We start from the raw sequence: 25,453 nt of genomic DNA on the forward strand, positions 1-25,453 counted from the left end.
CACAGATAGTAAGTGTCTGAAGTCACATTGGAACTCAGGCCCATCCCTATCCACTGAGCCACCTACGTGCCCCCTTCATTTTACAGACTTTCTTTCTAACCCACTACCAAGTTGGTTGAATAAATGACTTCCAGAGACAAGACCCGAAGCAGCAATCCCTGCAGCAGCTAGTCACCTTGACAAACTTGTAAGGGTGTGTTTGGGAGGCTGGAAGAGGTGGGAGTAGGGCTAGGTGGGGAGGGGCGGGTGGAGGAGCCAGGGGCTAATAAGATGTCTAAGGGATGAACATTTTTTTTTTTAAAGAAAAAAGGAATTGAAAGTACACTGAAAAGCGAGGCATCAACATTTGGTCGACATTTGCATTATTTCACACCCGAATATTAGTGTCCCGGGTGCCGTATGCCGTGTGAAGGAATCAGTCTGTACTGTGTTTTAATCTGCCTGACTGTCTCGATGCTCTTGCTGCATTCGAGTTCTCACAAAGTTGCTCTTGCCTTTGTTATAGTAAGATCTTCAGTTGCCTCTGCCCTGTGCTGATTGCTGACAGCCTCTCAATTGACTAGGTCTAGAACTTGAATGAGGGCTGGTTGTGCTGTGGCTGGGGATGGATGCTGGACACTGAAGCCTCATGAGGAACATGGAGGCCTTGCCAAGTTGTTTTTCTGGCTCATTCCCCTCAGACTTCCTCCTTCCCACTGAGGCCTCCGGGCCCCATGGTGACTGGGCACCAGCAGCCAACCCTCCCCCTCTCCCAGCCTCTTTCTCCAGCAATCTGGACAGCCTACTGATGACCCTTTCAGGGGTAGAATCTGGGTCACATTGGAGGAGGGGGAGTGCCTCTGAAGAAGAGCTGGCTCTTCCCATAAAGCCTCTTGTTCCACCATATGTCTCAGGAGGAGAACCCTGGTGTTTTGGAGGCTTATTCTGGTTCTGGGTGAGAGAGAAAGATAATAATGATAGTTTCCATTACTATAGCTCTTTAGTCCAGACCTGTGATTTCATTAGCAAGGAAAATTTGGGTAAGGAAACTCTAAAGATGGGTGAGATAGGCAGCGGAGCTTCAGCTTAACCTTCTTAGAGAATTGATAAGGGCACTTAGAGATTCAGTGACTTGCCCAAGGTCCTAGGTGTCAGAGGTCGTGTATATGAACCCATTTTCTCTGCTTTCTGTCCAGTGTGTAATGCTACCCCTTCATATAGTTCTGTAGTTAAGATCTACAAAGTATTTTCCTTACATGGCAAAGTAGGTAGAAGCATTGTTTGTTTGTTGGATTCTAGAGGTTGTCACTTACCCTGGATTACTAGGAAATACAGCAGCTATGGCCTGTGTCTGCTAGCTGCCTTAGCAGATGCCTAATGCCAGTCAGAATCTGAATTCCACCATTGTTGATTGCATCATTCCCTTATTTACTCAAATGGATCTGTGAGGCCCTTCATGAGACTGCTGCGTCCAATGGTACAGATAGCAACCCGGCCACACTTTGCCCATCTTGTGAAACACTTGACAGTGTCTTCCCATTATTTCACCATAGGGTTATACCAAGTGAACTAGACATGTTTCTTTGCTTTCTCTTATTATAAAAGATTTATACATTTTATTTTACACTATACACATTTTTCTCCCAAATCCTCCAAATAACCCTCTGCTGCAAAGTACATTCACTGAAAACAACTGAGCAAAACTACCTCTTGGTGTTGATTGCAGCTAGTTCTCCAAAGTGCTGCTTTCCCATGTTTGTTTGCCTTAGTCATACTTGTCATTCTCTGTGGCAAAGGAGTATTTCGTGACATTCATATACTGTAGCCTGTTAGGGCATTCCCAGCATCATTCTCTTAGGTAATGAATGTGTCCAGCCAGCTGGGGAATAGAGTCAGCTAAATTGTTGATCTTTGTGTATGTGTTGGTGAGGGTACACTCTGCCCTCTTTCTGTTCTGAACCAGTTGGGAAGAACTTCTTCAGTACATTTCTCCCAGAACTTCAAATAGTGGCCACCCCCTCCCTACTCTCCACCAAGAAGCTTCTTGCATGTGATCTCCATTGCTATTCCTAGAGAGAGCCTTTGCATTTAGAAGATACCTGATAGAGGAGGAGCTATGGGAATGTTCTTGGAGCTGCTTGATATATGTGCTGAGTATTAAGGGGACCAATTAGGCCCTTGCTTCCTGCCCACTTGAGCTCTTCGGCTTCATCCTGTCCCATCCCATCTCGTCCCGTCCCGTCCTGTCCCATCCCTGCATGGCCTGTCCCATCCCATCCCATCCCATCCCATCCCGTCCCGTCCCGGGGATGACATATGTTCCAAAGCCTGTCTGATGTTCTTTTTTTCTTAATTAAACTTTTATTGAATTTTCTTCTCCTTTCAATACTGGTTTTGGTTCTTGTCTTCAATGACAGAAGCCTGGGAGTAGCCATGTGAGTCCCGTTTCTGAGAGTCCCATTTTGCAGGATTAGCCGTTTTTAATGACTTTAATCTTCTTTTTGAAAGTGATTTCCCCCCCTCATTCTGTTAAATTCCTTTGATTGTATTAATGCAGAATTATTATTCCAAGGGAAGGGGAAAAAATTAGGGTCCAGCACTGGCAGCTGTTTGACACCATGTCTTAATATCTTCTGATGTCCTTACCTCTAGTGTGTCTTCCTTTAGGTGAGCTCACTGCATATCTACCTCTTCCCAATGTTAGAGGAACTCTGGCGATAAGCCTTATTTATCAGTTGTGAAAAAATAGCTCAGAGCTGGGAGCAGACATGAACACAGTAGTTGGTGCTTAATTAATGCTTGTTCATTTGACTCATCTTTATACAACAGCAGAGGAAGGAATAAGCATTTAGATAGCACCTATTGTGTGCTAGGGATTGTTGTGCTTAGACAGATATCTCATTTGATGACAAATTCTCTTTCTCTTTCTCTTTCTCCCCCCACCCCCAACTCCCTTTCCCTTTGGGGTCCCAGAAACTTTAAAAAATGACAAATATCATTTGACTTGCCTCTATACAAGAGGAGAAAGGAAGGGAAGAAGCCTTTATATGTAGCACCTACTGTGTGCCAGTGTGTACTTAGTGCTGTACAGATAACTCATCTGATGATAATAGTGATCTCCCCTTCCCTCCCTTTCCCCTTGGGGCCTTAGGAACTTTTACAAATAACAGATTTCACTTTTCATCTCTTACCTCCTGGCTTTTGAACAGGTGTCTACTTACTTCCTTCCCTCTATCTCCCCATCTTGTAGACTTGCTAGCTTCCTTCAAAGCATCGCTTGGGCTCCCCCTTCCCAATTGAGGCTGTTCCTGATTCCTCCAGCTTTGAGAACTCTGTTGTTCTTGAAATGACTATTTATTTTTTTATTATTTCGTCCTTTGCATTTACTTATCTGTGTACATGTTGTATCCCCAGTAAAATGTACACTTTTTGAGGGCAGCAACTGGTTTTCATTTTTGTTCGTTGTATTCCCAGACTCTTATAGAGGCTCTTCTGTTTAACCAACACTTAAATCTTTCTTGAATTGACTTGAAATACATCGAAGCTGCTTCCCAATTGATAAATGCACTAAATCTCCAAACCATTTTAAAAAAGGAGTCTTTAACCTTTTTTGTGACATAGACCCCTTTGGCTGTCTAGTGAAGCCTAAGGACCCTTTCTCAGAATAATGCTTCTTAATGCGTGAAAGAAAATGTCTATTATTATGAAAGGAACCAATTACATTGAAATACATTTATAAAATTATTTGAAAACAAAAACAAGGTCACTGACCCCAGGTTAAGAACCCCTCATTTACAGAGTAAAGACAGCTGGACACAAAAAGTTAATAGCTTTTTTTTTTTTTGGAAGCAAACAGCAATTTGATTTCTCAAATTTTTATGTAAACGTGGCCAATTTCCCCAATTCATCTTTTTCAATTTAAAACAACCTCATTTCATTTTAATGCAAATAATTATCATCTCAGCAAGTGCTTGGTTTTTCCATCCGCACAATAAAATGCCTTATTTTCTAAAATTGTTGACAAGTCTGCCCTGCTCCACCTCTGAAGCAGTAAGCAGTTGGAGGTTTGGGATTTAGGAGAACCTGACTTTTCGGGTTTTTTTCAGGGGGCATGAGGCCCTCACTTGGACTGTGCTTAGAGGGATTGCTTAAGCAAGACTTGTAAGATTTGGGGACGGGGAGAGAAGAGAAGAAAGAGCAGAGCTTGGATTCATACTGAAGTCCTCTGTTTAGACAAATGAAGATTGGTGGTGCCCAGACTGAAAGATGCATGAAAGGCTGGTGGGCTGTTTTTTGAGAAAGAATAACTTCCTACCACCCTCTTGCCCCTTTCCTGCTTGCTCTCTTGGCTTCTACTTCCATTAGGACCTTTTCTCTAATATGTAGTGTTCTTGGAGGAGCAAAAGCTTTTAGCCTATTGGCTTATGGATTGGATAGGCCAAACAGTCTATGTGCATTCAAGCAACAGATATATTTTGATAACAGTAAAACATTGAAAGCAAAAACAAACAAAAAAAACCCAGCCCAGCCTCACAAGTTGGGGGCGGGATCACTGTGTACTAGTGAACCAATCACCCTAGTTCCAGCCTTAGCTTCCTTCTCCATCCCTTTTGTCTCTTGGCCCCTGGAGAAGCCCAGCTGGCGTGAGTTGGGAATTAGCCGGCAGTGATCCACAGTGCCTTCCTACTGAATGTAATCCAGGAAGTGGGCAGCCAGCTGGACTGTTCCAGTCCAAAGGGCCCAGTAATGTGAGGCCCCCAAGGGACCTCATCTCCTTTGCTTGGGAAAGGAACCCTTGCTGGTGGTGTGAGAGGGAGAGATACTACTGGGAAGGAAGGAAGACTTGGGAGGCTGAACCCCTTGATGTGACTCACGACAATCTGGTTTCCAGTTTGGGGAAGCATTCAGGAGTGATGGGAGAAGATGAGGATTAAAGTCTGGAGCTACATGGGGGCCTGGGTTTGTACTTAGCTCCATGGAGCGTTTTTGTCGGACATCCATGTCTGATGAGTGTGCTGCCTTGGGGAGTGGTGGGGCACTTAAGTCCTGGCAGTGCCAGTGAGGCAGCCAGTCCCATTGCATCTTGGGAAGGAGGAGGGCTATTGGTTTTGGGTGGAGGATAAGAACTTGGAGGGTTTCTAGACCAGGTTTTGTGTGAGTGTCTTACTCAGTTTCTCTCCACAGCTGTGAATTGTCCCTTTTCCAAGGTGAGAACATGTGCTTCTGAACTCTACCTTGGTGTGTGAGTGTGTTTGTGCACACATGCCTGTGTGAGGGTGTGTGTGTGTGTGTGTGTGTGTGTGTGTATGTGTGCATGTGTGCACGTGCCCACTCCCTTACATGAAAGGCCTGAGAGGCCACTTTTATTGGCCGCTTTAAGAAATAGTTGGAATGGGATCATTAAATGTTTTATAAGGGTAAACGGTCCTGTTTGTCTGGGAGCAAGCAGAGGGAGGGAGGAGGAGAGCAGAGAGAGCCGCTTTGCTGGGTTTACACACACACAAAAAAGGTCAGTGCAGCTTAATTTAATGTTTTGTTTGTCTCTCCCCTCCCCCGCAGCAGCTCTGTGGCCTATTTCATTCATTATTAAGTTTTATATCCTGCTTGACATGAAACGTGATCTTTTCAACTGACTACACAGGACGGCTGGCTTCATTCTGTTCTCCTTATCTTTAGTATCTTTAGTAACTTAACTTTTCCCCTCGGTCTGTGTAGTTTTGTTTTTTCTTCAACAGCCAATTTTTGTTTGTGTTGTTGTCTTGAGCCCACTGGGGAATTGATAGGACTGGACAGCGCCTTCTCCCCTTCGGTAGACAAAGATTTCTCAGCTCTTTGATGAAGCCTTGCCTGACCCTTGCCTGTCACTAATAGGTTTATAGGTCCTCCCTTACATTGTGTTTGGGTCCTTAATGAAGATCCCTGGTGTCCTGGAAACATCCTCTGATTGACATCAGTGTAAGGACATAATGCCAAGCCATTTTATTGGGGACCTCAGCCCCCTTGGTGGTATGCCATGGACAGATGTATAAATGAGAGGGAAATTTCTCCTTAAGTGATAGGGCCTTGAGGAACACAACCATCTCCTTTAAATTCTTTTTGCTTCATTTCCATGTGCTTTCTACTAAGGTTAAAATTCCCAAACTTTTTGGAGTTTTCTTTCCATATTATTTGGATTGTGCCACTCTTCTCCTCTTTCCCAAAGAGTCATGTGTGGCATTTTTTTTTTTTTTAAAGCAGTCGGGGTTAAGTAACTTGCTCAAGGTTACACGGCCAGTTATTATTTCTGGGTGTGGTGCTGAGTATCTGAGCCCGGATTTGATCCAGGTCATCCTAACACTGGAGCCGGTGCTCTTACTCGCTGAGCCACCTGGCCACCTCTAAGCAATTGGGGTTAAGTAACTTGCTCAAAGTTACACGGCCAGGTGTTTCTGGGTGGGTGCTAAGTGTCTGAGCCTGGGATTCGATCTCCAGGTGTTCTCAACACTGGAGCCGGTGCTCTTACTTGCTGTGCTACCTGGATGTCCCGCATGTGTGGCATTTATTAATTTATCAGTTACTTTGGGTTTTGAGACTCATTTTCTGGGACCCTTAGAGATACCACTCAATATTGGAGCATTATAGACTGAAGGATGAGAACTTGGGGTCTCAGTGATTGTCACCTGCTCCAAACTAGCAAAAGAGTAGGTTAAAGGAAGCCAGCCCCTTACTGTCAGTGGGAAGTTAGCCCTAGAGGCCTCCCCACTCCAGTGACGATTTCCAAGTTGGCATGTGCTCTGGAGGTACTCACGCTTCTTAGAGCTTACCTTGGGATTTAACCTCTTTGGGGAGATGTAGGGCCTTGGGGGACAATGGTAGCTAAGAAGGCCATGGGTAGGTGTGTTATTAATGGAAAAGATGTTTCCCACTAGCATCTGGCCAAGCTTCTTGAGAAATGACACTGTGTGCTGTTTGCTTTCCCAACATCCTTTATAATTTGAAAGGCATCTTGTCCCTGTTCCCTTTCTGTCTGTGTCTTTGATTCCTTTTGTTTTCTCTCTGCCCCCTGCCCCTCACTCTCCGTTTTCCTCTGAGCACTTGGTTTGCTGTGCAGCAGTAGAAGGCACAGTGTTGTCGAGAAGCTTTGTCCTTATTTCGCAGATGCCCTGGGAATCGTCTCTAATCTCCTTTCTGCTTCCCCATTACAGATGGTGATGACGACCCACAGCTCTCCTGGGTGGCTTCATCTCCCTCCAGCAAAGATGTTGCGTCACCTACTCAGATGATAGGAGATGGGTGTGACCTCGGCATCGGAGAGGAGGAAGGGGGGACCGGCCTGCCCTACCCGTGTCAGTTTTGTGACAAGTCCTTCATCCGTCTGAGCTACCTTAAGAGGCACGAGCAGATTCACAGCGACAAACTCCCCTTCAAGTGTACCTACTGCAGCCGTCTCTTCAAGCATAAGAGAAGCCGGGACCGGCACATCAAACTCCACACGGGCGACAAGAAGTATCACTGCCAGGAGTGTGAGGCGGCCTTCTCCCGCAGCGACCACCTCAAGATCCACCTCAAGACCCACAGCTCGAGCAAGCCCTTCAAGTGCACGGTCTGCAAGCGGGGCTTCTCCTCCACCAGCTCCCTGCAGAGCCACATGCAGGCCCATAAGAAGAACAAGGAGCACGTCGCCAAGTCAGAGAAGGAGACCAAGAAGGACGACTTCATGTGTGACTACTGTGAGGACACCTTCAGCCAGACCGAGGACCTGGAGAAACATGTCCTGACCCGCCACCCCCAACTCTCAGAGAAGGCTGACCTGCAGTGCATCCACTGCCCAGAGGTCTTCGTGGATGAGAACTCGCTGCTTGCCCACATCCACCAAGCCCACGCCAACAAGAAACACAAGTGCCCCATGTGCCCAGAGCAGTTTTCCTCAGTGGAGGAGGTCTATTGCCACCTGGACAGCCACCGGCAGCCAGATTCCAGCAACCACAGCATCAGCCCCGACCCTGTGCTGGGGAGCGTGGCGTCCATGAGCAGCGCCACCCCCGACTCGAGCGCCTCTGTGGAGCGAGGCTCCACCCCAGACTCCACCTTGAAGCCTTTAAGGGGCCAGAAAAAGATCCGGGCTGTGGACAGGGAGGAGGGGCAGAGTTGGTCCAAGGTCACCTACAGCTGCCCCTACTGCTCCAAGAGAGACTTTAACAGCCTTGCTGTCCTGGAGATTCACCTGAAGACGATCCATGTGGACAAGCCCCAGCAGAGCCACACGTGCCAGGTCTGCTTGGACTCTATGCCCACGCTGTACAACCTGAACGAGCATGTGCGGAAGGTCCACAAGAACCACGCCTACCCCATGATGCAGTTCAGTAACATCTCCGCCTTCCACTGCAACTACTGCCCTGAGATGTTTGCCGACATCAACAGCCTCCAGGAGCACATCCGGGTCACCCACTGTGGCCCCAATGCCAACCCTGCAGATGGCAACAATGCCTTCTTCTGCAACCAGTGCTCCATGGGCTTCCTCACTGAGTCCTCCCTCACAGAACACATCCAGCAGACCCACTGCACTGTGGGGAACTCAAAACTGGAATCCCCTGTTGTACAGCCAACGCAGTCATTTATGGAAGTTTACTCCTGCCCGTATTGCACAAACTCCCCCATTTTTGGCTCCATCCTAAAGCTTACAAAGCATATTAAAGAAAACCACAAGAATATTCCATTGGCACACAATAAAAAGTCTAAGGCAGAGCAGAGCCCAGTTTCTTCTGATGTGGAAGTCTCATCCCCTAAAAGGCAGCGACTGTCTGCTAGCATCAACTCCGTTTCCAATGGTGAATACCCATGCAATCAGTGTGATCTCAAGTTCTCCAACTTTGAAAGTTTCCAAACCCACTTAAAATTGCATCTGGAGCTGCTTTTAAGGAAACAGTCGTGCCCTCAGTGTAAGGAGGACTTTGACTCCCAGGACTCCCTCCTGCAGCACCTCACAGTCCACTACATGACCACCTCGACCCATTACGTGTGCGAGAGCTGTGACAAGCAGTTCTCATCCGTGGACGATTTGCAGAAGCATCTGCTGGACATGCACACTTTTGTGCTGTATCACTGCACTCTCTGCCAAGAAGTCTTCGATTCCAAGGTGTCCATCCAAGTGCATCTGGCGGTGAAGCACAGCAACGAGAAGAAGATGTACCGTTGCACGGCCTGTAACTGGGACTTCCGGAAGGAGGTGGACCTGCAGATCCACGTCAAGCACAGCCACCTGGGCAACCCCACCAAGTCACACAAGTGCATCTTTTGTGGGGAGACCTTTAGCACTGAGGTGGAGCTGCAGTGCCACATCACCACCCACAGCAAGAAGTACAACTGTAAGTTCTGCAGCAAGGCCTTCCACGCCATCATCCTCCTGGAGAAGCACCTCCGGGAGAAGCATTGTGTCTTTGACGCGGCAGCGGAGAATGGCACGGCCAACGGCATGCCGCCAGCGGGCAAGAAGGCGGAGCCGGCGGACATCCAGAACATGCTCCTGAAGAACCCCGAAGCCCCCAACAGCCACGAGGCCAGCGAGGATGACGTGGATGCGTCGGAGCCCATGTATGGCTGTGACATCTGTGGGGCGGCCTACACCATGGAGGTCCTGCTACAGAACCATCGCCTGAGGGACCACAATATCCGGCCTGGTGAGGACGACTGCTCCCGGAAGAAGGCGGAGTTCATCAAGGGCAGCCACAAATGCAACGTCTGCTCACGGACCTTCTTCTCGGAGAACGGACTGCGGGAGCACATGCAGACCCACCGGGGTCCCGCCAAGCACTACATGTGCCCCATCTGTGGGGAGAGGTTCCCGTCGCTGCTAACGCTTACAGAGCACAAGGTGACACACAGCAAGAGCCTGGACACGGGTACCTGCCGCATCTGCAAGATGCCCCTTCAGAGCGAGGAGGAGTTCATCGAGCACTGCCAGATGCACCCCGACCTGCGCAACTCCCTCACCGGCTTCCGGTGCGTGGTCTGCATGCAGACGGTCACCTCCACCCTGGAGCTGAAGATCCACGGCACCTTCCACATGCAGAAGCTGGCGGGCAACTCCGCCGCCTCCTCCCCCAACGGCCAGTCGCTGCAGAAGCTCTACAAATGTGCGCTTTGCCTCAAAGAGTTCCGAAACAAGCAGGACCTGGTGAAACTGGATGTCAACGGCTTGCCCTACGGCCTGTGTGCCAGCTGCATGACCCGCAGCACCAATGGACAGGCGTCTGGCCTGACCCCACCTGAGGCCAGCGAGCGGCCGTGCGGGAGCCTCCGGTGTCCGGAGTGTAGCGTAAAGTTTGAGAGTGCAGAAGACCTGGAGAGCCACATACAGATGGATCACAGGGACCTGACACCTGAGACGAGTGGGCAGAGGAAAGGTGCCCAGACATCTCCTGTCCCCAGAGTAAGTAGCCCTGACGATCTCTGCTCCTCTCCTCTGTGCATGCGTGCGTGCGCGCACGCGCACACACACACACACACACACACACACACACCCTTTGTGGACAAATCTTTTTCCTTTTGACACTTGAGTTAGGTATCATTGGGATTATAGGGCCCATAGTATTTGCTTGTTCATCTAGTCTCAACCTTTACTTTTTAGTCTCACTTTACAGATGAGGAAAATTGAGGCCCCCCCTTAAACTGACTTGCACAAGTTCACACAGATAACAGAAATAATAAAAATGTATCACAGTTTATAGCAGCTCACAAGTTGATGGACCACTCAGCCTACCATCCTACTGTTGTCTTGGTAGTACAGGGATTATTATCCCCACTTTGCAGATGAGAAAAATTTACCTCAGAAAATGAGAATGGCTTGCTTTTGGTCCTCTGGCCATTAGCTGTGTTTATTCCTTTCAGAGGTGAGTTGAGATAGCATAAACCCATAGAATTTAGAACTAGAAAGCCCTTTGAGGTCTAATCCTACCTTCTCATTCCATTCCAGTGATCACTTTGGTAGGGTTGAAAGGGACACATTTGGAGTCAGGAGACTTGGGTTCAGATCTTGACTCTGACACTTGCTATCTGTATGCTTTAGACCAGTCTCTTTATTTCTCTGGTATCAGTTTTCACATCTAGAAAATGAGGGAAATGGGTAAGATGGGCTCATGGTCCCATCTAGTTCTAAAACTATGATTTATGATAAAAGATTTGAACCCAAATTTCCCAGTCCAAACCCAGTTCTCTTTCCACCATCCTCTTGTGTTTTTCACAAGAACCCCTTGTCTGGCTGCATCTGCCACACGTGGGTTTGGGGAGCAGAGTCGGAGCAGCCTTTTCCTCCATGACCGTGGGGCTTGGGTCCAGGAGGATGAGTGAAGACTTTCTATAGGAGCTGCACTCTTCCATCTGGCTGTTTGCTTCTCAAGCATTAGACCTGTAGGCCTTAGGATTCTCTCTGGGTCTGTGTTGTTTCCAGATGGGTGGAGATGCCAAATGTTTCCTAAGAGTAAACTCTTCCAGGTGCTACTGCTGCTGGCCTTGAGGGAGGCAGGATTTGGGGCTGTAGCCTTTTGCCACAGGTGCTTGCTGTGGGCCAGTTTGCTGGTGGTGTTTGGCCTTGGGACTTGCAATAGGCTCCATGCTGGGGGCAGGGGTTGGGGGAAAGAGAGAGACAGAGACAGAGAGACACACAGAGAGAGAAAGAGACACAAAGAGTGAAACAGAGAGAGACAGAGTGAGACAAAGAGAGGGACACACACACAGGGAGTGGGGGGGGGAGGGAGAAGAACAGACAGAGAGATGAAGAGAGAGATTCATATAGAAACCTAATATGTTTGCTCTGGGAGAAACCTTAGAGAACATTTATTTTGTTCAACCTCTTTGTTTTATGGAAGTGAAAATGTAGCTCAAACATTGGAAGGTGACAGCTGGAGAAATAATCAGATGGACTTGGAAAAAGCGTAGTTTTCCCAAATCTTGGAGACAGGGATGCAGTTTAGTCATATCTGGAGCTTGGCAGCTGCCTTCCAAAGGTGCAGCAACTCTCCAGGTTGCTCTTTTGGACTCCCCATGATTCTGGATATTTGGAGGCTGTGTTGCCAAGCTCGGTCTCCTCATGGGATACGGCTCCTGTTGCCCTTAGGGAGCCAAAGATTGCCCAGAAATTGGACTGTGTCTAGTTAATAGATGGAGATTTGATCCAGAAGTTTCTCAGACATCATAGCCTAGTCATTCTGTAGGGTGAGGGTGGGGATGGTGGTGAGGAGTGATGGGACATTCCACATCTGTAGGAGTACGTTGGAAAGTGGGTTGTCCAACTAGTCTCACTTGTAGGCTGTTCCAAGATCACATTTGGAGCCCTACCTTTCTTTGGCTTTGGGACCTTCAGCCTAGGCCCCCTAGGCCCCCTAGTTCCTCGATCTCAAGGAGCTTAAATTGGTTGAGATAAAAAAAAAATCTCAGTATCTAGCTTGAATCTTGATAGGACCCCAGGGTCCATGTCTGTAGCAACAGGCTCCATGGGGAATATAGCCCTATGGGATGGATGCTGCCTGTAAAGAACTCAGGTCTCTTCCAACCCACTGCATAAAAATAATAATGCCATGTCTCACTCAAGGTTTTATACTTTTCAAAATACTTTTTGCATCTGTTATATAACATATAACTTGCTTTTCAAACCACCCTTGTGTATTGGGATTGGTTGAGTAGTATCATCACCATTCCAGAGATGGGAAAACTGAACCACAAAGAGTTTAAGACAAAAGTCACAGAGCCGGAAGGAGAGAGTGCAGTGCTCCCAACTCTTTTTACTACCTCAGGAAGGTCCCTTTGTCTCCCCGATGAGGTGCTGCTGGAGAAGCTTCCCAAGGTGCACAGAGCTATCTCTGAGTCTCCTTTCCTAGGGTTTTGGTCTCCTTTCCCTTGCGCACTCTTCCTTCTGTCATTCTTTATCCATATTCTCATTTCTGCCTCGAGTGGTTCCCCTACTCTTGCGTTTTGTCTCTGATTTGAAGCAGACCAATAGTGGGTTAGAAAAGCACCATGAGATGACACGGTAACAAGCGTCAGGACCGTATTTGTATAAGCAGAACCTGATGTTGGGCCCAGTCCTTGGGGAGAGGGAGAGAGACCCATAGGAATGAGAAAGGCACCTTGATGGGGCGGAGCCAAGATGGCAAAGTAAAAGCAGGGACTTGCTTGAGCTCCTCCACATACCTGTAAAAAATGACTCTAAACGAATTTTAGAGCAGCGAAGACACCTTGAATGCCAGGGACAGTCCCCTGCAATGATCTCTCTTCAGTTAGAGACCTCTAATAATCACGAAAAGAAATCCAAGAGAAAAGCGAAAGAAAAACAATCACAAAAAGAAAACCAAGAGGGATCCTCTTGGGAATAGAACATTGGGGATAGAAAGAGAGTAGATATTAAGGAAATTGATAGGAAGGGAACAGGAAAGGAGGGGCCAGAAACAGAGAGAGAATCTGCATGAATGAATGAAGGAATGAGTATTCACCTTTCCCTTTCATATGTTAGTGTTCTCATAAGCATCTGGTCCTGGGCCATGTTACTTGATTTGTGCCAAGTGTGGGGTGGACTTCTAGCTTTTCATGGAGAGGAGCAAGTGAAGGACGAGCTGCCGGAGTCAGGATCTGCATGCCATGCGTTTGTGTGTCAGTCTATGTGTGTTTCTGTGTCCGTGCAAGTGAACATGAGTGTGCCTGCATAGGTTTGAATATGTATGTGCTTTTGAAGGGGTGCCTAGCTCTGCAGGCATGTGGGGAGCTGTGAATGGCATCTGTGGATGCGCGTCTGTTGTCTTTCTGCAAGGCTTTATCACGTGTGTGTGAGCCCTTGTGTCTGTGTATAAGTGAAGTTGGGTTTACGTGAGTTTGCGTGCGCAAACTTGCATGTGTCAGTGCCTCTGTGAGTCATTGTGAGTGTCAGAGATGGTGTTGTGTTGTTTGTATGTGTGTGTTTATCTGTGTTTAAGAGGGTTGGCATGTGTGTGTATGTGCACACATGTTGCTTGTCACCATCAGTGGTCTTTTGTCACTTCCCATGGAAATTCCCCTCCAGTTGCACTTTGCCGCAAGGGACTGCAGAGTTCTCCACCAGTGATTTCATTCCCACATCAGAATCCAGCTTCCAAACCAGAATGGAGTGGCAGCTACTTCTTTCCCATGCTGGGCCCTCCCTATGTTAATTATTTTCAGTGCACATCGAACCTGCTTCACTCAGGGCTGCCCCAGGAGAGATAAATAAAATAAGGTCCAGTCATGGAATATTACCCCCTACTGGCACCTAGCCTGCAGTATTTATGGTTCTTCGGCTTCCACTTGAGCTGCCTCAGAGACAGACGTGAGGTTTCCTCTTCTAGTCATTTCCTCCTTCTCCCCCCAGACAGCCCTCAACCTTGCCTGGCCTTCCTCAGAAACACTTTCCTGGGGAGCTTGAATTGACCAACAGACTCCCTCCTGGCTCCTGCCTTGGCAGTGGGGAGTCTGGCCTCTGTGGGGTGGGACTGGGGGTGGGGGGTTGTTACAGGGGGCTCCCTGGCCACCCAGGTGAGGGCGGCGGTGTGGGGGGCTGCCTGTTTCTTCATTTCTAGGCACACGTTCTTTCCAGATGGCTGGTACAGCGACAACGTGACTATTGAGGGCCTTGGACAGAGAGATCTAATGATGATTTTGTAGGAGTATTGGTGTGGGGGGCAGGGCCGAAGATCTTCCTCCTTTGGCACAGACTCACTTGGGGATTGCCCTTTCCTTGGCCTCATTATCTTCATCTGTTAAATGGGCATAGGAAATTTTACTTAGTCCTCCTCTTGGGGTGGTTAGGAGGCTACTGGGAACTAATTAAAGCATAAAGCTACTAGTAGGTATGAGGTATGTTGAGACTGTGTTGGCTGTACTGAGGGAAGAGGAGGTCAACGGATTCTATGGCTCAGAAGTGATGGGATCATAGTTCTGAGCCCAGAGGGACCTTAGACACCAGAAATAAAGTGGTAGTTAAGTGACTAGCTGAGGTTATACAGGTAGTGAGCATCAGATGTGGGATATGAACCCAGCTCTTCGGACTGCCCATTCAGTGAGATGTTCCTGTGCCGTCTGAGATGAGGCCTTGAAGAACTTCCTTGTTCTTCCTCACATTCTCCACCCAACCTTTTTTTTTTTTACACCAGGAGTTTCCATTGTTTTAGGGGAACAGCAGTTCATGCTCATGCAGTGATTTAAGGTTTAAGAATGGCATCCCTTAAAATATCATTTTGCAGAGAAGGTACCTGTGACTTAGATTACATGGGAGGGACCCTTGGGGCATTATGGGAAGGAGTTGAGGCTTAGAATCAGGACAGGCCTGGGTTCAAATTCTACCTCTCACATTATCTAGTTGTATGATGTGACCAACTCCCATTCTCTCTCTGAATCTCAGTTTTTGTTGTTCAGTAGTTTTTCAGTTGTGTCTGGCTCTTCATGAAGATACTGGAGTGGTTTGTCATTTCCTTCTCCAGCTCATTTTGTAGATGAGGAAACTGGGGCAAACAGGGTTACGTGACTTGTCCAGGATCACACAGCTAGTAAGTGCCTGAGGCCAGATTTGAACCCAGGAAGACTCCAGGCCCAGCACTCTACCCTCCACACTTAACCTTATCTATAAATTAAGAAAAGTTTGTGCATTCCCCACCTCACAGTGAGGACAGCACTTTTAGAAGCCTGGGAAACATGTACATATAAGTTCTAAGTAAATGACTTTTCCATTGTTATAAGAGTAATAGTATTAGAATTAGGACTTGAACCCTGGTTTTCTGATTCTGACACCAGGGTTCTTCCTGTTATGGCGCACTGCTGCCCTAATATCCTCATTATAGAAATGGAGACTCAGAGAGGGCCATTCACCACCCAAGATCATGAAAGAGAAGAAAATTGGAGAGAGTCATTTGATTCTCATGTTCTTCAAGTGGAAAACTGTGTCTTGTTGACCCATGGGGCATGGTGAAATCTTTGAGATGTAGTAAGATTTTCTGTTGCACAGAGTACGTGGTTTAGAGTTGGGAAGATCTGAGTTTAGATCCCACCTCAGACACTCATAAGCTCTATTACCCTGGGCAAGTCACTTAACCTCTGCCTCAGTTTCCTCATCTATAAAATGAGAGGGTTGGGCTCACTGTTCTCTAATATCCTTTGTACATCTCAATCTATGATCCCATAATCCAGCTCTATTTTCTTTGTTTTAAGGAACCCAGCCTTTCTTCAGATGGTAGACAGTCACCGTTGAGCTCCCTATCACAAAAGCAGACTTGATTCTGAGCCCCTCACTTTTGCCCCCTTTTCCCTAATGGTAGTACCTCCTTCACCAGCATTGCAACAACAGAGAGTCCCACAGTACTCAGAAAAGTAACAGAGGAGAAACACACTGCGTATCTTGAAATGCTTTCTAACGAAAGCCTTTAGAGATAGTCCTTTATGATTAGGAATCGAACTGTAGCAGCAACGGTGGCTATGACATCCGAGTACCTGATTTCAGATGCCAGGTCTGTCACTTGTTGTCTCCGTGACCTTGGGCATCAGTCGTGCTTCATCTTTCTCAGCCTCTTTCCTCATGTGTAAAATGGGGATAATTGTAGAGAATCATATACTATAGACTTGTGCTTGAAGTCCATAGTACAGGTATTATGAAATCCATTTTACAGATAAGGAAATAGTCTTTGAGAAGACAAATGAAACACTCACAGCTGTAGCTAATAAGTGAGGAGGCAGTCAAACCTAGATCTCTGGAGTTTTAAGGCTGACTCACTTTCCATTAGGCTACACTGCCTCTTTCTACCTACCTCAGCCTGTAGTGAAGAAAGGGCTTTGTAGACCTTAAGCTTCTAGGGAAAGGTAAGTAGCCTTTATATTATTTAATTCTCTCAGTGGTCTTATGTTAGAGTATGGTAGGGTATATGTATTATTATCCCTGTTTTCAAGCAGGGGAGTGGTATTGGGAGGGAGGAGAATAGAGGTTTAAAATGGGTAAGTTATCTGACCTACATTATGTAGCTAGCAACTTCAGAGCAAGAACCTGACCCCAGCTCTTCTGGTGCCAGACTCAGTGCCCGTACTGCAACACCCCCGGCCCACATAGCATCTTTCCGGAGGTCCCTTGTCTTTGCCATCTTTAACACCAGCTGGACTTCTCTATCCTTAAGGCAAAGTGTACCCAGTCCTGTACCCAGGAAAAGAATAATACAAATAACAACTGCAGCAACAGTATCTGAAAGTCTAGCACTTTTCTAGGCATCATCCTATTTTTCTTTGTCCTTGTGAACTATTTCACATGTATTCTAGGTTCCCTACCATAATGGGTTTGACAGTACTACAGGACCGATAGATCTGGAGCCGGAAAACCTGGATCCAAATCCCTGGTCTGTTACTTAGTTCTTTATGTCTCCCTGTGCCTTGGTATCTTTATTTGTAAAATGAAGGGTTTGGACTAGATGGCCTCTGGGTTTTCTTTGTACTTGTGATCTATGCCCTATGATTCTGTGATCTCATGGGTAGACTTGTGAGCTGTGTATCTGGCAAAGGTTTCATTATCTGGTAGTTTAGCCATCCCTATAATAATAATAATGAGTCCTAGCCTTAATTCTGTGGTTTGTTGTTTGGGAATGTTATTCATTGAGTAGGGATTCCTCTTAAGTATGGGTAGAAGTAGATGGTTACTGAGCCATGCCTGACTAGGTCTCAAACTCTGTGATTCTTCTAACCATCTGATGAAGTAGACACTCATGGTATTGTTAAATCTCCATTTTATAGAAGAGGAAACTGAGACATTAAGTGACTCACCCATAGTTACCCATGTTTGAGGTTGGATTCAAACCCAGGTCTTCTTAAATACCTCATGCTGTCCATTGTACCACACTGCCTCTTAGAGGCTTTTTTTTTTTTTTTTAGAATTTTTAGATTTAGAATTTTTTAGAATTCTAAACAGAGAAATCTGTAGTTTTTAGTTTTAGCACTTTGTTGTTCATACACGCTTCCCAAATTGTGTACTTTATTGGGGGCAGGGAGGTGACTCTGGGGTAAGGAATGTTTATATCCTTAGCTTTTGGGCCCATTCAATACACCCTGCTTTCTCAGAAAGCTAAACATAGAAGTTACAACAGGACATCCCTTCTGAAAAAGCCTGAAGAGTCTCAGATTCCAAAGTCTACCTCATCACCATTCTTCACATCATCTTCTTTCCCATTTCTGGGAAGAAAACAAAAGGCCTCTCTTCTTAGGGTCAGATTTTCCCTCTCTGACAAATTAACATTTCAGGATTGTAAAACATGATTGTTGTGTCTGTTAACTTAAATGTAAAACACAAAGGAAGATAGACAGGACTCCTTTGCTCTGGAAAACCATCTTTGGACAGACTCTGTTCCAGCTCAGAAAAGTTCATTTGCTCTGGATTGACCCTTGAAAATTGCAGCAAGATGGTCTTTGTTGCAGATTGGGTGTTTAATGCCTTTCTGATTACTATCCTTTATCCCTACTTCCTACAAAGTGCCCTAGCACTGGACACACAAATGTGTTCTTCATACCTACCCAGGGTAAACTGAGGTCTGGAAGTGAAGAGGAGCTATATGCTGTGATTTCTCACGTGAGGATATTTGGTTTTTGGCCAGACTCCTTATTGTCATTCTAGAAAACATCCACATTACATTTAAGGCTCCAGCATGCCTACCAGTCCCCCTTTTCTGGTTTGGATAAGTGGTTTATAGAACTGTTTCTTCTCACCATCTTCCACTTTCTGTGGCATAGTCTCGGGGGTGAAACAGTGACACAGGCAACATAAGACAGCCTTAGTAAGCAATGCCACTGTTTCAGCTTCACAAATATGCTTTGGGCTACAGTGGAAAGGAGGTTTGCTTTGCCTTAGGGCAGGAATTCTTTACCTCTTTTGTGTCATAGACCCCTTTGGCAGTCTGGTAAGGCCTATGCACCCCTGCTCAGAAAAATATATTTAAGTGCATAAAATAAAACACATTGGATTATAAAGAAACAAATGATATGGAAATGTCATTATTAAAATATAAAAAAAAAATATTCACAGAGCCCAAGATGAGACTTCCTCCTTTTTATTTTGGGAGAGAGAAAAGGTGGCCAAACCACTGATTCTGGTTTCTCTGTGAGTGGTCCATCCTCCCTAGGTGGTCGTCTGTTTCTCTAGTGCATCTCTCAGCATGGGTTTGTTTTAATGCAGTGATGCTATGCCACTTTAGACCCTATGGACCAGTCCTCAGGTTCTCAAAATAGGATCTTATTTTGGGATCTAAAGTTAACCAATTCAGGTGAAAGGAGCAGGTTCCCCTAAAGACACCAGGCCCATTAGAACCTGGCAAGTCTTTCTAAACAGCTGTCAGAGCTGGAGAGCCTGGCTGGTGATTTGGCAGAAGTTTACAAAGCAGAGAAAGGAGATGGGATATGTCTGGCATCTGAGAGTTGTTGGACATTAACTTTGCATTTTCCTTCAGGTATGGCCACACTCTAATTTCTTTTTCTCTTCTTTTTAAACAGAAAAAGACATATCAGTGCATCAAGTGCCAGATGACCTTCGAAAATGAAAGAGAAATTCAAATCCATGTCGCCAACCATATGATTGGTAAGAACATGTCTTAGCTCACTTCCTTGGCACCTGCTTCCTTGGCATCTGAACCATTCTGGGGTCACTTTTAGTCTACCGACGGGTGTCATTGTTGTGCCTGTTTCTGAGATATCTAATGGCAGGGAAGTGGGGAAAGGGGGAGGGGAAGTATCCATGCTGGATCTCTCTCTCTTTCCGTCTGAACCATCTCATGCCACTTATGTGGCAATCTAACTTTTGACAATATCTTCCATTTTCTAGCAGAAATTTCCCTCTCTCCCTATAAAAAGTACTTTTCGGTTGTCAACCACTTAGGGGCAATTACACTCCAATTTTGTATGTCATGACATTGAATAGATTTAACTGCTCACATTTCCCAGCTAAATGTGGTGAATTCCTCAGGCACATTGTCAAAACAGAATGCTTACAAAGTTATTTCAGTACTTTCTCTTTTCAAACGGTCCTGGACTTTTGGAAGTTCAGCTTTCCTAGATGGGGAGCTTTTAAAGAGAAAGTCCTCACGGCTTCCCAGCTCAGCACGAGGGTAACAAGCTCGGTAATAAAGTGTTATTGTAGTCAAAAGGGTTGTATCCATGCGGCAGGCACAGAGTCGCCTTTCTGGCCAATGCAAAAGGAGTGCTTTTCCTATCGGCACAGAGGTTATAAATGTACGAGATGGCCCAAGAGGTCCGTTTATTTGGATGAGCATACCACGAAGGGAGTACCTGATAACCTGGCCTTCTGGGTCTATGGAGGCTGCAGAATCTTCAAGGCTCAAGCCAGCCTTCTGTTCCCCATCCTGTGCCTGGGCAGTCTTTATCACCCATAAAATAGAACTAGTCTCCTGGAGATTGCTGGGCCGCCTACCCCTGGAGTCTCTCTCTGCCTACTTGCACAGTTGGACTTTTTGTAGTGGGATATCTGAGGGGGGTGGGGAGTGGGATGAGTGGAAGGGTGGGAGGGGCCAAAGCCAGGCAGAGACCAGACCAGGCAACAAAGCTCAGAGCTGCTCATGGAGATTGTGACTTTTTAATCTTTGGGGTTCTTTTTTTTTTTTTTTAAATCACCGGCTGTATAATGAAAAAGAATATATACACTGTCAGTCACCAGACTGCTCAGAGGGCTTTCAAGGGAGTGTCAAGGAGGTGAAGATGAAGATATCTAAAAATGTTTGCTTTTGTAGCAGGTGTTAATGTAATCTCTTGTTTGTAAGCATGAAGGGTGAGAGCCTTGCTAATTGGACCATGGTGATTTCAAAGTTTTTTTTTTTCATTCTTCTTCTCTCCCCTCTCTTTTGTTACTAAACCTGAAATAGTTGAGACTCCTTGGGCAAAGGGAGGGATATTTCCTTTTAACTTGAGCTGTGGGAAAAGAAGGGATTGGGACAGAAAAAAAGGAAAATGCCATCTCCAAACATTATCTGGGTCTGAGATTAAATTCCTTGTATCTTGAATCCTTGGCTATCTGGGTTACTTGTTTTCTTTGCTTCCTGTACTGTTCAGGGATATGGCAAAATGGAGAGGCTGGGAAATTGTCTCCTTCTCAATGATCCATTTGGGAGGCACGTTGCTTTGGGTGGGTGGGTGGGGGGGAAGTATTCAAAAGACTTGCCTAAAGAAAGGTGAATTTATAGAAGTAGAAGTGGGACCATAGAATGTCAGAACTCATAGAGGACCTCAGAGATAACTAGAAATTTATGGTAAAATGACCAGTGGTCTGACCCAAGGGATCACTCCCTCCTCATATTTCTCCTATAGTTTTGCCCAAACATCCCTTCTTTTGCCTCTTTTGGTAGGTACTTGTAAATGGGTCCTTCCCCTCCTTAGACTGCAAGGTCCTGTTGTGGCCCGAGTCTTGTCTCGTTTTGTGTCCTAGGACATAGGGCCTTACTTCTAGGTGCTTGTAAATAATATGTTGAGTTGAATGGAGGTGAGCTGCCCAAGGTCACACACCTGGTTTAGGACAGAGCTAGAGAGAACACCCAGATCTCTTACCCCCTATTCTTTATTCCCTTTTCTCCATAGTATTGCCTCTCCTAGCCAGTTGACTTAGCCTTAATGTAGAGGACCATTAGATTTTCAAACTGGAAGGGATATTAAAAGTCAGTCCTACATTTGCAGGTGAGGAAATTTAGACCCAGGGAAATAAAGGGGATTGTATTTGTTCTGTATGATAAGATGGCCCAGTCCCATGGTAGGGAAGGAGGATAGGTGGTTAGGCAGAATGCTCCTTTGGCAATCTCATCATATGCTGAGATAATAAGGAATGCTCCTAGGATATATTAGGAGGGTCTTCTTTGATGAACTCTTGGGAAAACTTGGACAAGAGATGCACAGATTATGTAGGCATGAATGAGTAGTGATTTGCATCTTAGGAGGAAACTCCCAAATCAATTTGTGTGTATGGCATGCTTAAATGTATACATGTTGTTTCTTCAATTGAATATAAACTCATTGAGGGCAGGGACTTTGATTTTTTTGACTTTATTAAACAATCTTTTATTAAATATTTGACACATAGTACTGGCTTTATAAATGTTTATAGATTGCCCAGGGTCACATCAGGCAGTTGGTACAATAGAGCTCTGGATCTGGAGTTAGGAGTATCTAGGTTCAAATCTTATCTCAGAGGCTTACTAGCTCTGTGCCTCTGCAAGTCATTTAACCTCTTTCTGCCTTAGTTTCCTTATTTGTCAAATGCAGATAATAATAGCACCTCTCACGGTTGTTGTGAGGATAAAATGAGATAATATTTGTAAAGCACTTTGCAAACATCTAAGTACTATATAAATACTAGGGATGATGATGATGATAACATTGGTGATAGTAACATGGGAAGTGACAGAGCTGGGATTCAAACCCAGATCCTTTTATGTTAAATTCAGCACTTTTCACCATTGCACCTTTGCAATGGTGCTGGTGTCAGATAATTTTAGGGGCACATGGAAGTCCTAACTTTTCAGCTTGGGGCTCCTGGGGTGGCAGGTGGAAGGGAGGTAGGCTCATGTCAGGGGTAGACTTTTTGGAGGGCAATTGGGGTTAAGTAACTTGCCCAAGGTTACACGGCTAGTTTTTTTTGTGTGGGTGTTAAGTGTCTGAGGCCAGAACCGAACTCAGGTCCTCCTGACTCTGGGGCCAGCGTTCTACTCACTGCACCACCTAGCCACCCCACCTTGTCAATCTTTTGACATCATCAGTGGTGAGGGCATCACACATGCCTAATTTGTGATTCTGCCCCTCCCCTACATATGCTTTCCTGCACCCACCACCTAGTGCCATGACTCAGGAGATTGATTGAGTCACTAGTATATGAAAAACCAGTCAGCCCCTATCTCTTTGGTGCTTTGAGAACCTTGTTCTTGACAACCCTGTGAAGTAGGCAGTGCTTGTATTATGATACTGTTATCCCCATTTTTCAGACAGCGTACGTAGTCCCTGCCCTCATGGAATGTATAGGCTAGTTGGAGAAGATTCATGTGTGCAAATAATTACAATTCAGAGCAGCATGGGACAAGTGTCAGAGGAGCAGTAGAGATAATTGGTAGCATAGCAAGCAATTCAGAGAAGATTCTAGTCTCAGAAAGCTTCCTGGAGGAATGAGTTTGGATTTTACTCTTGATGGGTGGGTAAGATTTGATTGGAGAAGAGATGGAGGACATTCCCAGAGAGGGGAGTGGTAAAAGGCATGGAGGTAGGAATGAACATGGTGAGTTCAGGGGATAATGTGGAGGCCAGGGTGGCAGGATCCAAGGGTTTGGAGAGGGGAATTGTAGGAAGTAAGGCTGGAAAGCGAGGTTGGAGACAGATTGTGGGGGCCCTTGATTGCCAGGCTGAGTCGTTTGTATTTTATTTGCCAGGTGACAGGGAGTTCTTGATAGTTTTTTGTTTGTTTTACAGGGAATGGCATTCTTAGAACTATACGGGGGAGAATAGCAAGGAGCTGTGTTTCAGGGGAAAGGGCACTAGGCTTAGGATGATTGGGTTCAAATCCCAGCTTTCACACTTCACTTGCTGTGTCGATTTTGAGTGAGTTGTTTAACTACTCTGACCCTCAATATTGTCATCAAAAAGAAACAAATATGATGATAATAAACCATGTGCCTTCATCCTTACAAGGTTCCTGTTGGGAAGGCACTTTGTCACTACTAAGACTCTATAGAAATGTGAGTTCTTATTATCCAATGCCTTACTCATCATAGTTTAATAAATCTTTGTTGAATTACCTTGGTAGCCAGCACTGGATAGGGAATAAAGCATGGAGGGACCAGAGGTAATAAGACTAGTTAGGAGGCTCTTGTCATAGTCCAGGCATGGATGTTAAAGGCCTGAATTAATGTGGTACAGTCTGACTGGAAAGGAGGGAATGTATTTGGGAGGCATTGAAGAGGAATTGGGCGAACTTAGTGTTTCATTCAGTATGGAACATTAATAGGATCTGCTCTCTGCTCAGGCCTAATCTGATGTCATTGTTGGTTAGAGGTGGTGGTAGAGTGGGGAAGAGTAGGGGCTTGGGTGGTACAGATGAAAAGAATGGAATAAAAGAAGATGTGAAGCAGAGGGAAGAGATTCCTCAGTGGGAACTCTGGGGCTGGGTAATGGTTCCCACCTCTTTCCTTTGCACTAGGGGAGACATTTCCAAACATTCTCCTCCCCCCATCCCCAAGGCTCTGGCTTCCCCCTGGGCCATTTCCCCCTTATAAATGGTGGGCCAAGTCTCTTCTCCCCAGCTGCATTCCCACCCCCCAACCACCAAGGTTGGGAAGGCCAGCCTCAAACTTACTGGGATAAAACTTCCTCAGTAGAAGCCAGGGGACTTAAGAGAGTGGCTCCCATGAGCTGTTCACAAGAGCCTCCGTGGCCATAGTCTGGCCCTTGGCAGGCTCTGCACAAACACAGGGGGCACTTAGGGTCTACAGCCATCCTCCCTTGAGGATCTAGGCTGCTAGATAATTCCCCCAGGAGAAGCATAAACGTTTTGTTTTTATATCAGGGCCTCTGCATGGGTTTGCAGCCTCTGAGACCCCACGAGTTATGATGACTCAGGGACATGTATCCTTGGAAACATTTTTTCCCCTCCCTTTCCCAGTCTTCCCTGCTGTTGCTTGGGGGGTGGGGGGGGAGGGTTGGTGGGAGTGATTTGGAGCTGATAGAAAGGGAAGGGTCTTTTGAAACCTTTTCAGCAGCTGGGGTCGCCTTTGAAATATTTCCCTCTGCAAAGAATGGGGCTCTCCCCTTTCTCAGCCTCCCCCTACCCTTTGAAATGTTTTTTAGACTGGGGGGAAGCCCAGGCCCCTCCCCACCAACAGGCATATCAAAAACTTGGAGCAGTTCGGCTGTCTCTGTTCTGCCTGCCCCCCTGTGGGGATGCCCTGGCTCTGGTGAAGGCCTCCCCCTTCTCTACCTCCCACTGCCTCTGATGTGCAGGCTCCATCAGATGCCTAAAAGGATGGGCCCCCCACTCAGAAAATGGCTCCACGGGAGGCGAGCCAGCCTGGTTAGCCGCTGAGAGCCACACAAAGCTCTCACTGTGCCCCTGGACGCCTGGCGGTCTGAGAGAAGCCTAGGTCTGGCCAGGAGATGACTGCCCTCCCCAATCTCTGCAGGCTTCCTTGAAATATTGTTCTTGCATGTATCCCCCTTTCTGCCCCCTCCCATGTCTCAGAGCATACAGAATGATGGGGTGACCAGTGTTTTCTGATCACATGTGTACATTTATGTGTCTAAGAGCACCTGTATTCAGATCCTATACCAAGAAATCCAATTATCTGTCCTCACCAGCATGTTAGAAGCCCAGCCCTGAATGCTGGAATGGATAGGACATAAAAGCTGGGTTCTTTGATAGGTTTGTAGTGGGAGAGGTAGAATGCAATGGAGCTATGTGGGGAGAGGGTCGATCCCAGATTGATTCTTGGAGTTGCTT

At 46.3% G+C, this 25,453-nt stretch overlaps 1 protein-coding gene across 7 annotated transcripts in view; it reads left to right on the forward strand.

Moving 5' to 3' along the window:
* Nucleotides 1–25,453, forward strand: part of ZNF423 (zinc finger protein 423) — a 438,674-nt gene that overhangs the window by 262,416 nt on the left and 150,805 nt on the right. For all 7 annotated transcript variants that reach the window (XM_069082540.1, XM_069082545.1, XM_069082546.1 and 4 more), the window contains 2 exons: nt 7,164–10,387; nt 19,468–19,552. In XM_069082540.1, coding sequence (XP_068938641.1) covers nt 7,164–10,387; nt 19,468–19,552 — 3,309 coding nt within the window. The remainder of the gene's footprint in view (nt 1–7,163; nt 10,388–19,467; nt 19,553–25,453) is intronic.

This window comes from Petaurus breviceps, unplaced genomic scaffold, assembly GCF_028583685.1.
Source record: "Petaurus breviceps papuanus isolate PSGF00001 unplaced genomic scaffold, PetGlider_PUasm1.0 171, whole genome shotgun sequence".
In the NCBI taxonomy this organism is placed as follows: Eukaryota; Metazoa; Chordata; class Mammalia; order Diprotodontia; family Petauridae; genus Petaurus; species Petaurus breviceps.